This window comes from Leptodactylus fuscus, chromosome 1 (assembly GCF_031893055.1).
Source record: "Leptodactylus fuscus isolate aLepFus1 chromosome 1, aLepFus1.hap2, whole genome shotgun sequence".
Taxonomy (NCBI): Eukaryota; Metazoa; Chordata; class Amphibia; order Anura; family Leptodactylidae; genus Leptodactylus; species Leptodactylus fuscus.
Window position 1 is genome coordinate 90834475 of NC_134265.1, and position 15863 is coordinate 90850337.

General features: G+C 42.8%; 1 protein-coding gene across 2 annotated transcripts in view; it reads left to right on the top strand.

The window, feature by feature from the left end:
* The first annotated feature begins 7616 nt into the window (after positions 1–7616).
* HECTD4 (HECT domain E3 ubiquitin protein ligase 4) overlaps positions 7617–15863 on the top strand; it is a 117515-nt gene continuing 109268 nt past the window's right edge. For both annotated transcript variants that reach the window (XM_075273114.1, XM_075273122.1), the window contains exon 1: positions 7617–8053. In XM_075273114.1, the coding sequence (XP_075129215.1) occupies positions 7904–8053 (150 nt within the window). In that variant the 5' untranslated portion in view covers positions 7617–7903. The remainder of the gene's footprint in view (positions 8054–15863) is intronic.

Consider the following 15863-nt stretch of genomic DNA (forward strand, 5'->3'; position numbering starts at 1 on the left):
GTAATATAGATCTAGAATTCTATGTGGGTGCAAATTATTTTGTTCAGATTAACAGAAATGCTCCTTCACATGGTGTATAGTCACACACCAGACCAGAATTCCTAGATTTGTTTTAAAGATGTGTAAAGGGCTGTATATTGGATGAACAACTAGAATCTTCTACAAGTGTGTTTCAATAAATTAGAATATCATCAAAAAGTAATTAAATTGAAAAAGTGAAACCCATATATTATATTGAGTTATTCCAAACAGAGTGAACTTTTTCAAGTTTTTATTTATGTTAACGTTGAAGACTATGGCTTACATCCAAGGAAAACCCAAAAGCCATTATCTCAGAAAATTAGAATAATTAACCCAAAACAGCTGCAAAGGCTTCCTAAGTGTTTAAAAAGGTCCCTTATTCTGGTTTAGTTGGCGACATAATCATGGGGAAAACTGCTGACTTGATAGATGTCCAGAAGGCAGTAATTTACACACTCCACAAGGAGGGTAAGCCACAAAAGGTCATTGCCGAAGAAGCTGGCTGTTCACAGAGTGCTGTATCAAAGCATATTAATGGAATGTTGAATGGAAGGAAAAAGTGTTGTAGAAAAAGGTGCACAAGCAACCGGGATAACTGCAGCCTTGATAGGATTGTTAAGAAACGGTCATTCAAAAATTTGCGAGAGATTCACAAAGAGTGGACAGCTGCTGGAGTCAATGCTTCAAGAGCCACCACAACTGACGTATTTAGGACATGGGGTACCAGTGTCGCATTCCATATGATCAGCCATTCATGACCAATAGACCAGAAGCGTCTTACCTGGGCAAAGGAGAGAAAGAACTAAACTGTTGCTCAGTGGTCAAAGGTGTTGTTTTCAGATGAAAGAAAATTTTGCATTTCATTTGGAAATCAATGTCCCAGAGTCTGGAGGAAGATTGGAGAGGCCGCTGTACACAATCTAAGCTGCTTGAGGTCTAGTGTGAAGTTTCCACAATCAGTGATGATTTGGGTAGCCATAGCATCTGCTGGTGTAGGTCCACTGTGTTTTATCAAGACCAAAGTCAGCGAAGCCGTCTACCAGGAAATTCTAGAGCACTGCACGCTTCCCTCTGCCCACAAGCTTATTGGAGATGGAATTTTCATTTTCCAATAGGACTTGGCACCTGTCCACACTGCCAAAAGTACCAAGACCTGGCTTATTAACCTCAGTATCACTGTGCTTGAGTGGCCAGGAAACTCATCTAACCTTAACCCCATAGAGAATATATAGAGTATTGTCAAAAGGAAGATGAGAGACCCCAGACCCAACAATGCAGACGAGCTGAAGGCTGCTATCATATAACCTGGGCTTCCATGACACCTCTGCAGTGCCACAGGCTGATCGCCTCTATGACACATTGCTGCATTGATGCAGTCATTCATGCAAAAGGAGCCCCGACCAAGTATTGAGGGCATTTAGTGTACATACTTTTCATTTGGCCAACATTTCTGCGTTAAAGGGATTCTACCATTAAAACACATTTTTTTTCTCGTTGACACATATGAATAGTAAGCGACACTGTAAGTAAGCGACCATTTTCTTGTGGCCGGCGGGCATGTGCAGTCGGCTCTGCCCAAGGCCTACAAGTTTGACTGCCTGCGCCGGAAGAAGACGCATGAAGAGGCCGTTCCTGAAGAAGATGGAAGCATCACTGGAGAGTTCTCTCGCAGCATTGGGGACGCCTCCAGTGCTGTTTGAGCGCTGGGGCCTGCCCCCAGTGCTGCAAGAGAACTCATTTGCATACTGACGAAAACTGGGATTTCTAAGGAACGGCGGTGCGGAGAAGACATCTAAAGATAGGAGAAGGATAGCCTTTCTTAAGGCTATTCCTACGTGTCAATGAGAAAAAAATGTGTTTTAATGGTAGAATCCCTTTAAATAATTTTATGACTTTTGGGTTTTCCTTGGCTGTAAGCCATACTCAATATTAACAGAAATAAACACTTGAAAAAGCTTTGTTTGTAATTACTCAGTTTTGAAGTGAATTAATAAAAAAAAACAAAAAAAACTTTTAGATGATATTCTAATTTATTGAGATGCACTTGTATATAAATTAACTGATTTATTTAAATTTTTTTAAAGATTTGTGTAGGCAAAACCAGTAGGCACTAGAGATGAGCGAGTACTGTTCGGATCAGCCAATCCAAACAGCACGCTCCATAGAAATGAATGGATGCACCTGGTACTTCTGCTTTGACAGCGGCCGGCCGCTTAACCCCCCGCGTGCCGGCTACGTCCACTCATTTCTATGCGAGCGTGCTGTTCGGATCGGCTGTCGCATTTCCAGGATGCTCATTCTTCAGGCCGTTTCGCCTTGCAATTCGGCCTGAAGACACATCCTCCTCATCCTCGTGGACAAATCCACGTCCATTCATTTCTATGCGAGCGTGCTGTTCGGATCGGCTGATGGCACTTTGCTGTCAAAACAGCTGCATGTATTTAATGAAAAAAATGTTAAGTTATGCCCAAAAAAAGTCCTTAATAAAACTTATTTTCTTACTAACGTATTTTTAAAGTATATGTATATAGATGAAATTGGTCTATTGCAAGTACTGTGAAACATTAAATTACTGGCAATGAAAAGATTAATTGTTTGTACAAATGACAGCACAGATTCAACTCACTTACCATCTATGGAGTGAACCTGTTCTAAGACTCCTCAATTCTAGCACTAATTTGCTTGTGTACAGGGGCTTAACTACTGGGGTAGCAGCGGTAGCAGCTGCCACAGTGCCCGGAACATTAGGGGGCACAGCAGGGCCCTGATGTGTTGTTGTTATTTTGGTTTTTTTTAATAGGCCGTTAACAGGCTCTATTTACTTACCGATCCTCGCTCTGGCTCAAGGCTGCCAGCGCCTCCCCTTCTGTGTAGGTGGCTGTGATCAGGAGTGGGGATCAGTAAGTGAGGCAGTGACCCCACCACCCCCACTTATCATATTCCGGGTTCTTTCCAGACCCTGGAATATAATGATGATTGGGCCACGAGAGGTGAGGGAACATAAAAAACAGTGTTACTTACTTTTCCTACGTTCCAGCAGGCTTCAGGCCTGTTTGGTGATGTCACACAAGGCCCAGGCCAGTGTCATTATGTCGCGACGCTGGCGGGCAGGTGACAACGATTATGGCGATACCATATTTATATTGGTTTTTATTATGTTTAACAAATTCTACAAATAAAACATCACTTTTTGAAAATGGGGTCACTGTATTCTGACGGCTATAACTATTTACTGTACTGTTGACGGAGATATGTCAGGGTTCTTTATTTGTAGGGCAAGTTGTACTTTTTATTGGTATCAATATTTGGTATGTATGACTTTCTGATCGCTTTTTATTGTTATTTTTTGTGGAACGCAAAGTGACCAAAATACATTAATTTGTACATTGGGGTATATGGGTTTTTTTCACGGAATTCACTGTATGGGATAATTAATAGAGATGAGCGAGTAGTGAAATATTCAAGATTCGATATTTGTTTCGAGTAGAGCCTCAATATTCGACTACTCGATCGAATATCGAATCCCATTATAGTCTATGGGAAAAAAAATGCTCATTTCAGGGGAAACCACTAGTTGACTATAGGAGAGTCACCAAGTCCAGGAATAGCAGGAGGAGAGTGTTCAGGTGTAGCGATGTGCAGTTAAAGCGCACGGACCCCATTATAGTCTATGGGGTCTGTGTGCTTTAACTGCACAGCGCTTGCAGTTACGCTGATAAAAAAGTAAGCTCCCTCGTAACCGCAAGCTGCCAGCTCTCCCAACTAGCAAAGATGAGCCTGCGGCAAATCCACACTGGTTCTGTAGCAGGCTTGTCCTTGCTAGTCAGGAGAGCTGGCAGCTTGCTGTTACGAGGGAGCTTACTTTTTCTCATAGGAATGAATTGACCAGCGTTAATTGGCCAGTGTACAGCATTCGGCCAATCAACGCTGGTTCTGCCGGAGGTTCGTCTGTGCGGAGGTGGAGTCTAAGATCGGATCACAATGGAGACTGCTGTGGTCCGATCTTAGACTCCGCCTCCTCACAGACGAGCCTCCAGCAGAACCAGCGTTGATTGGCCAAATGCTGTACACTGGCCAATTAATGCTGGTCAATTCATTCCTATGAGAAAAAGTAAGCTCCCTTGTAACAGCAAGCTGCCAGCTCTCCTGACTAGCAAGGACCAGCCTGCTGCAGAACCAGCGTAGAATTGAATATTTACTGCGAATAGCTAGTAGTATTCAATCCAGTATAAATATTTCGAATATCGTAGTATTCAATCGAATACCTACTCGATCGAATACTACTCGCTTATCTCTAATAATTAACACTATTTTTGTATAGTATACTTATGCACACATGGGGATAAATAATATGTTTGTTTATTTTTTTTCCCATATACATTTGTATATTTTTTAATATAAAGGTGGGCTTTTCAACTTTATTATTTGTTTTTTTGTGTTTTTTTTTTCACTTTTTATATGTCTCACAAACGAACTTGAAGCTGGGCTCTCAAATCCCCTGTGCAATGTACTGCAATACATAGTATTGCAAAACATTGCACAGTACTTCCTATTGGAACTGTGCATAGGCAGTCAGGAGGCCGTGGCCCAGCCTCTTGGCTACCATGGCAACGCCTTGGAACCCTCAATCTTAATGTAGGGGGTCTGAGGAGCGACAGGGACCCCCTGGTTGCCGTGATCGCTATTGATTACAGCATCCAGGAGGTTAATATGTCGGAGATGGAGCATCTTCCAACTCCGACGGCTGGTCCTGGCCTGCAGCTGTGTAACGGCTGAGTGCCAAAAGTAATGCTGCATGCACAGCTTCTTTGCATTATTGCGTCATACTATTATGGTGCTGAACGTTAATTATACGCTCAGGAAGATATAATAGTACGGCGCTGAGCGTTAAGGGGCTAAAAGGTTACCACATGTGCAAGATTATTTTCCAGTGAAGAACTACCCCCATAGATACCTGGTATAATATATACACTCATTGACAAAAAAACAAAACACAACCAGATAGAAATGTCAAATTACTGTAAAACTTAGCATGCAGCTATGTTGCAGATTTGTGATTACATGCGTTGTCTAAGTAGACGCTAGATCTTGCCAAAAGTTATTCCTCTGCTTGCCTACAAAAAAACTCTCAGAGGCTACTACCTGGAAGTCTACCTCTTGGTGAGAGATTGATGACTTCTAACCATGCCACTATTACATGCTCAAACACTTTTTACCTAGTTGACAGACTTTTTCAGAGGGTGCATCATTGAAGTGAGAGAAGCAAAATGGTAATTTTGATGACTTGCTCACCATCTAAACTATCCTATCCTAGATGGTAGGAGGTGTTAGGAGCGGTGGGGTACGTGGTTACGGGTATGTACAAAAGGAAAATGGTTCAAACAGCCTAGACAGACCATCAGAGGCCTCATGGCGAGTTTCAATCTTGCCTTTGGTGGGTCACACAACCATGGTTGCCCAGGAATGTGTCTGCCAGATTTCAAAATTTACTTGGCTTACCTGGTCACCATTTTTTTTTGCCAATCGAGCATTTATGGGGCCAACTGAGACATCAGCTTCGACAATCTATCTGGGTGCAGGATCTACAGGCCCAGCTGTAACATTCGTGGGCAAATGTGATAACATTCAGAACCTGGATGCCTCTGTGCCAAACTACTTTATATGTCATCTTATATCCAGGCTAAAAGTGGTCCAACAAGGTACTAAAGCCTCCTTTCAATTGTGCAGTTATTCTTTCGCTGTAAGACTGGGTTCACATCTGTTTTTGGGATTTTGTTCCCGTCTCCTTTAAGAAATGTGGACAGAAAAGTCTTGCAAGCAGGACTTTCCTTTTCACATTTTTCAGGCGGTAAACCCAGCGGACCCCATTATTATAGTTTATGGGGTCTACAGGTTTCTGCAGGTAACCACTTTTTAAAGGGATCCTATCATTAATAGTCATTTTTTTGTCCCTAACACGTAGGAATAGCCTTAACAAAGACTATTCTTCTCCCACCTTTTGATGTCTTCTCCAGGCCATCGTTCGTTATATAATACGGTTTTCGGCGGTATGCAAATGAGTTCTCTCGCAGCACTGGGGACGGGCCCCAGCGCTCAAACAGCACTGGGGGTGTCCCCAACGCTGCAAGAGAACTCTCCAGCGCTGCCTCCATCTTCTTCAGGAACGGGGTCTTCACGCTTCTTCCGGCGCAGGCTTCAAACTTCTACCCCTAGGGCAAAGCCGACTGCACATGCCCACTGGCCACAAGAAAATGGCGGCTTACATAGTATTGTAAGCAGCCATTTTCCTGTGGCTGGCAGGCATGCGCAGGAGGCTTGGCCCGAGGCCTAGAAGTTTGAAGCCTGCGCCGGAATAAGACGCGTCAAGAGGACGTTCCTGAAGAAGATGGAGGCGGCGCTGGAGAGTTCTCTCGCAGCATTGGGGACGCCCCCAGTGCTGTTTGAGTGCTGGGGCCATCCCTCAGTGTTGCGATAGAACTTATTTGCATACCGGCGAAAACTGAGATTTCTACGGAACGGTGGCGTGGTGGAAACATCTAAAGGTAGGAGAAGAATAGTCTTTGTTAAGGCTTTTCCTACATGTTAGGGACAAAAAAAAATTACTTTTAATGATAGGATCCCTTTAAGTGGATTGGGTTTCCTTTTTTTTTGGGTCCACTTAGGGAAACATGAACGCAGGTGAGAACCTAGCGTAGTATTGTATTCACTTACATATAATGTCATTATCGGGTCTTTCTCCAATGTCCTTTTTCACGTTTTATTATGGAATCGGTCTGACCACATCGTCTCGGCATCGTTTCGTATGGGTTTTCTCTTTTCTGATTAGAGATACCTTGTGGGATGCCCGTAACCTGCTTTTGTTTCGACATGAATGTTTATCGGAAGAAGAGTGTGTAAGCTTATTTTTGAGCAAGCTATACTTTCTGTATAAGTTAGAATGTAAACGATCGGGATCGGATGCGGAGGGAGTCTGGAAGACGAAGAAGTGGAAAGACTGGATCTGAGTAAAACTGTTTCAACCAGATGTTATTCCATATTTGTTTTGGATTTCTGTACATGACTGTTGTGTAGTTTTATTGTTACCGTTGCCCTTTGTAGGGTATTTTTGTTATCTGTATTCTTTGAAGTTTATGTAAATAAACTTTTTGTAAAAAAAAAATAAAAATAATAATAATGTCATTACAGTCATATATAGAAAGTTTCATTCCATTCCTACAACTCATTCTTGTTATTTTTTTTTGTTGTCAATGAGTGTGTATGGCAATATATAGATGTATGTACATATACATGTATACGTACAGAATATCTATACATTGCATACGTCCTATGCTTACATGCAGTCATTCAGGCAGTGGGTACTTCTATGAATTGTGCACAGTACAGCCTCCTATGCACTAGTTCTTGTACATAGGCACTGCTATGGCTATCCTTGCACTATCCCCGCCAGGGTGTGAATATATTTGCTATGAGTTCCCCTGACAGTGGGTACAGTGCCCACCGTGTACCCTCACCTATCCCCTCACATCATGACTAATGCCTCCCTCCGGGCCGCTCTGCTCTCAGCAGCAGGTACAGGCAGCGCGGTGCACGCTGGGATCGCCTCTCCAGCCAATATGGCGTCTCCGTGACAGCTGTGCCGCTGCTGCTGCGGTCCCGGTCACCGGCCAGTGTAGTACGGAGAGACACCGGAGAGGTGTCTGTACAGCCGGTAGCTAGGAGGTCGTTATTTAACCCTTGCCTGGTACGGGGGTGGGGGCACAGGCAGAGGCGTTAATAAGGGGTGGCTGCCCCACCCTGTGCAGTGTGTGATGCTGCGGGTCACCGGGTGTCAGTGAGAGACAGGGGATGAGGGAGCGGCCCGCAGGCTGACAACAAGGAAGACATGGGCTCGGTGGCGGCCGGGGATTCGGCTCAGTGGCTGTCGGTGAAGGAGGAGACCATCTTCTTACATGACGGGCTCATTCGGGTCACAGATTTGGCCGAACTACCGAGCGAGATCGGGGTGACGGAGGCCGGGGACACGGACCTGGAGGTAAGGGCAACTGCTATGTGGGCTGGGGGCGATGTGGTGCCGCTCCATAGGCTTCAATAGGCCAGGTGTATTATCTCCTACGTCATGTATAGACTTTCATTGGCTGCCCAGGGACGTCTGTGTATTTTGTGTATCACGATATATGTCTGTATCGGGATATAGTCGCAGATACATCCTGTCCATAGCTCAGTGATGACATCTGGTCCTCTGGGGACCTCTCCTGTGTCTCTTCATGGAGTAGTGAAGGCTCCTATATTTGGGGTATCATCTAGAAGTGGTCACAATAGTTCAGGACAGCTCCATCCATTTACACGTGTGACCAGGTAATCTTGTAAGATTGATGGCAGTATCTGAGGTACCTGGGTGTTATCTCCTCATCACTTACATTACTCCAGTCATTGCAGGACTCAGGGCAGTATTGTCACTCCTAACACAAAGGTGACATTTTTGGGGGGTCTGGGGGTTATGTGGACTATTTTACATATATATGACCTACATGTTTTATAGAACTTGTATATGTGTTACAAAAGTTCTATTATATATAGTATATTTTATATGATCTAGTGTACATATTATATACAATCTATTATACATGTTGTTATATATGGTTTATTATGCCTAGAAATGTAACATCTCGGCAGTTTCTTTGCTGTAGTGTAATGTTTCTGAGAAGTGAGGCTAACTATGATGTCAGTGGTGATGACTGGCTTTGATGCTGTTTGGTACTGATGCGATCATCCACCCAATGTACCATGGTACAGCTGGCATGTTCCTTTCCACACCCTGCCCCAGTTCAGTCTGGATCTGGAGGTCAGAGAGGCTTCCCAATGAGCCTTTGTCCAAGGATGGCTGCACATGGATTTTCTCAGTGGTTGAGGCCTTTGTACTGAGCTCTCATTTGGCTGGGAGAGCAGGTGCTGTTCTCTCTCTGTGCTTCCTAATGATGAGCACTCTTAATAATCGGCCTCGCTCTCTTGAAATGCAAGGCATCTGTTCAGGTTGTCAGGCTATGTGTCTCTGTCAGAGTGAGCTCATTTCTGTGCAATGGGATATTCTGTAGAGCGTGTGCCTGGGGAAAAATACACCCGTGACACACCAGGGCATGGGAAAATACATGCTATATCCATGCAGCTGCTGCAAGACATGTCAGAAATTGGGCTCTGGTGCACACGTATGACAGTCTTGGTGTGTGTATGTGAACTAATTTAACCCGTTAAGATCACAGCTAGTTTTGGCCTCCTGGACGCAGTTGATTTTTTTTTTTTTTTACTGTCTCATTCTGAAAGCTCTAACTTTTTAATTTTCCTGTGGCTGTAGCTCCATAAGGACTTGCTTTTTGTGAAACGAGTTGTACTTTTAAATGACATCATTTTGGGGGACAAAAATAATTCTGGAGCGGCATTTTAAATTTTAATCTGTTCACCTTACAGAATAAATAACTTCTTACGCTAGGTTCACACTTGCGCTGTGGTTTCTGTCATTTGGGCCACATGGGGACCCAAAAATTGGAGACCCTGTACGCTTAAAAGGCAGTTACCCGAGGACCCTAAAGACTGTAATGGGATCTACTGGGTTTCCGCTGTCTTTATATTGTAACTGAAGGAGAGAAATGTCTTCCTTACAGGACTTTTCTCTCATCCAATTTTAGGCAGAATCTGCGAAGGAGTCTCTTATGGAGGCTCCAATGCAGATATTAGTCCAGCCTTACTTTTATTCTTTGGGGGTCTGTACGATTACAGCAATAATCAATTCATAGTTTGTTTTTTATGTTTTGATATTGTTATACTGTATAATATAAACACTTAAAAGCACTTGTTTTTCATCACTGCTTTCTTTACATTTTTTCATTCATGGAGTTTGCTGAGGGCTTATTTTTTGCAAGACATATGGTTTGACTTTCATTACTACCATTCACTGACTAGGATAAATGTGTTAGGGGGCGTACACACTACCGTCGGTGTCCGACATGTAGTGTCCGCTCCTAGTGTCCGTGACACCTGTCATTCACTTGAATGGGCATCGGGTGCGTTCTTGGATGCATGCAGGGTTCCTCTGTCCGCTTGAGAAGTCGGACATCTTCACTTGCGGACAGGAAAGGATGGGCACGGAGTGCAAAAGAACGCACCCGATGCCCATTCAAGTGAATGACAGGTGTCACGGACACATCTAGTGTCTGTGACAGATTTTGAGCGGACACTACATGTCGGACACCGACGGTAGTGTGAACGCTCCCTTAGATTAAAGGGAGTTTCTTCACCCCCCCCACACACACACATTCAATAGTCACCATCATATTACAGTGATAAACAAAATACCTTTGTCATGTATATATGTTACTTTTGTAAATTTCGAGAAAATAAGTCAGTTGGTTCACTGTGGGTGGACCTTTAGTCCTGGGAGCACTGCTCTTGCTGCTCAAAAAGGATAAATGATGTTATAGTGGACGGATCAACTCTTATTGCACATTTGGTGCAGAAAGGAGATGTAAGGGTCAGAGTGGCAAGAGCAGTGCTCCATGGAGCTTAATTCCCACTCCCAGTGCACCAATTGCGCCATCTGCGTAAGACTTCAAAATTGCTTTTCTGTTTTTTACTGTAATGTGCTCTGTCACATGGTGGTGACAGTTTAAGAGGACTGCTGCTGCTCCACTGATTCCAGGACAGTTGAAGGTTTTTTTCTGTAGCCCCCACTATTCCTGAGCAATCACTGCTGTTATCTTAGGTGCCTGATATGCTATTTAGACTCTGTACAGTAAGATGGGCAGTGTCAGACTGGAGCAGGCAAGGGGTGTAATTCTGAGTTTTGTCACTGGCTGACTCTGATTGGAGCTCTGAATCTCGCCCCCTGTCTGACACTGCCCTTCTGACATTACAGAGATTAAAGTGGTTGTCCAGGATTTTAGAAAAAAAAAGTTAGGCTGGGGAAGGCAGTGTCTTCCAGGGCGGTCCTGCAGCTCTAATGTTTTCTTCCAGCAGAAGTCCCCTTGTGGTGAGGACCTCCCTAGACAACCCTTAAAGGGGTTGTGGTGAGGACCTCTGCTGCAAGACCACATTGGAGCATAAGGATCTTGGACAGCCCCTTTAATTAGCGCATTAGGCATCAAAACCACCTGTGCTCAGGAAAGGTGGAGACTAGTGGCAAAATTCCAACAGCACTGGAATCCGTGGACCCGCGTCTATTAACAGAGGCTAGGAACTTGAATTGATGGAGGTGGTGAAAGATCCTCTTTAAATATGCTTGTGGAGGTGGTAGACTCTCTTTTAAAAGTATGTGTCATTTTGGATCCAGCAAAACCTAATTTATATACGGTAGTTTACATATGGTGGTTTAATTTTATACAATAAACTCAAAAATAACTTTTTTATTTTTCCTGTGACTGAGCAAGTTGAGTTTTTTTTTTTTTTTTTTTTTTGCGGCATGAGTTATACCTTTTATTGCCATAATTCTGTGGAACGTCCTTTTTCATCTTGATCTTTTTGATCAATTCTATTTATTTATTGTTAGAGAAATAGTGACCAAAAGCAGCCTTGATAGTATGGAGTGTTACAAATGCTTCAGTATCAAATATGAACCCCCCCCCCCCCCCCAAAAAAAAAAAAAAAAAAAAAAAAAATATATATATATATATATATATATATATATATATATATATATATATAAAATTATAAATAAATATTTATTTATCCAATTTTAAAAAGAAGGAATTTTTGGTTTTCATTTAGATATATATCTATAGATATAGATTTGTCACAGGAGTGGATTTGACCAGAAGTCCCCAATGACTGAGCTGCAGACCGTTACTGGTCGGTGAATTACTTGGACCTCTGTAGCCTACACCTGCAGAACATAGTTCACCTGGGAGCAATGAGGCAGATTTTGCCTCAAAATCTGCCTCTATACAATGGTGGTCTATGGAGACTGTTAGCTTTTTTTTTTTTTTTTTACTGCTAGCAGAAAAAAGAAGCGACATGACCTTTCTTCAGGTGGATTTTTTTACAGTCCATTCACTTTAGGGGAGTGGAAAACCGCCTGGTGTTTTCTGAAGCAGTTTTTACCAGAAAACACTTCAAAAAACGCCTCAAGGTCAAAAACCCGCTTCTTAATTAGGAAGCGTTTTTTTTTCAGGACCAAAATAAGCCAGGTGGTTTTTACGTGTGAACTAGCCCTTATCTGGTTACTAGTGCAGCTCCTGGGACCTGTTCTTGCCCAGGATGTGTACATTTTCTATTCTGCTCCCAGAACCTTCCCTATGGTGCTGTTTAGACCTGGGAGTAGAATAGAAGATTCACATATTCTGTATAATGTAATTGGAATTATAGTAACAGTATGAAATCAACGGGAGCCGCTCAGGTCTTTTTTTCCAGGAGCCGTTTCTTCTAGCTCCCGGAAAAAAGAAGTGAGATGCTCATTCTTCAGGCCGTTTTGCCTTGCAATTCAGCCTGAAGACACTCCCTCCTCCTGACTAGGCCCATTCATTGGGCCTAATCCGGAGCAGAGTGCGAGGTTGGTTGCCGGTGCTGTGCACTGACTTTCAGTCGCGGCTACCCGGCTTTTGGTCCAGAACCTGAGGCTGAAAAATTTCTGTATGAACTTGCCCTAATGGTTCCCTGCCCTACCTATACTTTAGGCTGAGTTCACAGAGAGTTTTTTGGTCAGGAACCCGCCTCAAAATCAGCCTTCAAAAAAAACCTCCCAATAGAGTTCTATTCAGAGGCTTTTTTTGGAGGCTGATTTTGAGGTGGATTCCTGACCAAATTCCTGAGCAAAAAACTGTGTGAACTCAGCCACGGGAGTTGTCCGTACCACCATTAAGTTATCCATATGAAGAGAGATCTCCCTTAAAAACAAGTATAGGCAAATGTGATACTTAAAGAGGACCTTTCATGTCCTTGTACACATGCGGTTTTATATACTGCTAGAAAGCCGGCAGTGCGCTGAATTCAGTACTGTACACTGTCGGCTTTCCCATTATGTGTCTGGGTGAAGAGCTATTGGTGCATTTATCAATAGCTCGTCACTGTCAAAGGGTCGTTCCTGACAGTCTAGCTGAGTACTGTCAGGAAGGGGTGGGGGGGCGTTCCTCTCTGCCCAACGACATCACCAGAAGGTGGCACTAGAGAGCCTTTGCCCTGGAGTAGAGAAAATTTGCATAATTTTATTTTTTTCAGAGCATTACGTGGCCTGTAAAATGTCTACAGCGTCATGGAAGTCTTCACAAGAAGTGGTATCCCTGCAAGCTTGTACCTTCATAATGATGTCCTCCTATGCAGTCATTATTTACCTATGTAATAATATCTAACATTTTAATTTAGTTAGCTGACTGTATAAAGAAATAGAAGAGAATGTATAATGTCTCAAATAGTCACAGTTTTGGGAGGGAGGTTTTTACATGATAACATAGTTATAGTGTAAAATCAGACATGGCAGAAACTTGTGACTGAAAATCAATTCCATGCATCTGACTAGGGTTGTTTCTGCAGCAAGAAGTTGGATTTCCAAAACTGTATTTCAGATGACTAGGACAGGCACAAAGATTTCTGAAGCAATTCTGTTGCATGCAAATTTAGCCGTCCATTTTCAGAATGGTAGAGCAATCTCTGCAGGGTGTAACAGGGCAAAGTACAAAGTACTAACTGAATGTAATAGTATGTTATATTCTGGCATAAATAACAATGTGGAAGAGTTACTAAAATAGGACTTCCAGAAATTTGGCTTAATTTGCACCAAAAACTGGTGTACTATGCATGCCTTACACCATACTTATTGTGAGTAATTTAGAGGAAACGTGATGGGTGCTTGAGTTAAAATGCGGCAAGTTACTCCCATTTATTTTTAACAAAGTAAGCCAACCTGTAGAAAGTTAGATAGAGTCTAGCACTAAATTTAGTATAAGCCACATTAGTTAATCTGACATGTAATTTTATGAAGTCTACCATATTTTGCTCTGTACACGTAGGGGCAGACTTATTAAGACTGGCGTATCATATGCCTAAATGCGCTGACTTGAGCAGGAAACAAGTGATTTTATAAAGAGGCTTCTTCAAAACTTGCTCAACCCCTTAAAGGGGTTGTCTGGAATAAATTGAAAATGAATGTCTAAACTAAACCTCCTCCCCCGCCTAACTTCTAATTGACATAATTATAAATAATCTAGATTTACCTATACACCTGGGCAGCACGGTAGCTCTGTGGTTAGCACTGCAGCCTTGCAGCGCTGGAGTCCTAGGTTCAAATCCCGCCAAGGGCAACATCTGCAAGGAGTTTGTATGTTCTCCCCATGTTTGCATGGGTTTTCTCCGGGTGCTCCGGTTTCCTCCCACACACCAAAGACATACTGATAGGGAATGTAGATTGTGAGCCCTATATGGGACAGTGACTGACAATATCTGTAAAGTGCTGTGGAATATGATGGCACTATATAAGTAAGCATAATAATAAACGCCTGGAGCTGTTGTGTGACCGCCCCAGGAACATTTTCTGATAATCTGGTGACATTCCGTTTCCGCATTTCCCAAAACGAAGCCTTACTAATTTCCCAATCCCCCTTCATACTTGCCTATCTTTAGTCTTCTGGCATGAAGTGTCACTTCCTCCGCTTCTGCCTGCATAATACAGCTTTATTGTACACTTGCTTCTAGAAGGGAAGAATGCATATCATGCATATGCAAGAATTCCACAGAAGATGCCACCGAAGAAACTGATCTCCAGGACACAGAAGACTAGTAATTATGATTGGAAGGGGGGATTGGGGCTGAGGTAGGTAGGTAGATAGATAGGACTAGGAGGCTGCGGGCTAGCTAGGGAAACTGGGAGAGGGAATGAAAGGGTGATCATGGGAGTTGTAGGCTAAGACAGCAGGAAGCTAGGGAAGCATGTGAAAATGCAGAAGGTGCCAGAAACTCCCAGAGAAAGCCAGAAATCACTCAAAACACTTCTAAAGGCATTTTGGTGCAATTATTAATCCATTAGTAGCACAAAAATACCTTTTTTTTTTTTTTGTTTTTTTTTTCCCTTCCTGGAAAGCCCCTTTAAGGGTTGTCCAGCTATCATCTGCCAACTAACGCTAGGTTCACACTTGCGTTTGGGTTTCTGTTCTTTGGATTTGCTTGGGGACCCGAAAAATGGATACCCTATCTGCATAAGAAGCGATTACTTGTGGAAACTAGTGGACCCCATAGACTATAATGGACTTATCAGAAGCCTATCCATGATTTCCTTACTGTGACTGGTTTTCGGAGAGGAATACTTACATATACAATAAATTAACTGTGCTACAATAAGGAAATCATGACTGGATTTCAGACCATAAAAAGCTCCAGTATCCATTGACAACAGACTATCCCCACTAAGATGGTTAGAGAAAATCTTTAAGACTCTGCATTACTTGTTGATTTTTGCAAAAATCTTTAATATTTCATTGTCTCCAGTTATGATTAAGGTCATGAGACAACTCCTTCAAAGAATCACAATTGTATTTGGCTAATTCCCCATTGTGCCTATTCCAGAACATCCTGGGTCCATTGCCGGTCTCTACTTCCTGTACTTCCTGGTCTCTCTCTACACACAGGAAATGACTGCCCAGTGACAGCCTTGCTTGTTTGCTGTGCTGAATAGCATAACAGAGCAAACTTTTCAGTAACTTTAAGAAATCCAGAATTAAATCTGTACTGTCAAATTTACCAACAGACTTGCACATCCAAAGTTTACCTCAGGCACATGGCGTAAGCAGTGCAAATCCCTTTTAGTTGTATAGGGCTGTCTCAAAGACGTCTTTAATTTCTTTTTGTAGTAGTTACCCAGCGTATGCTGC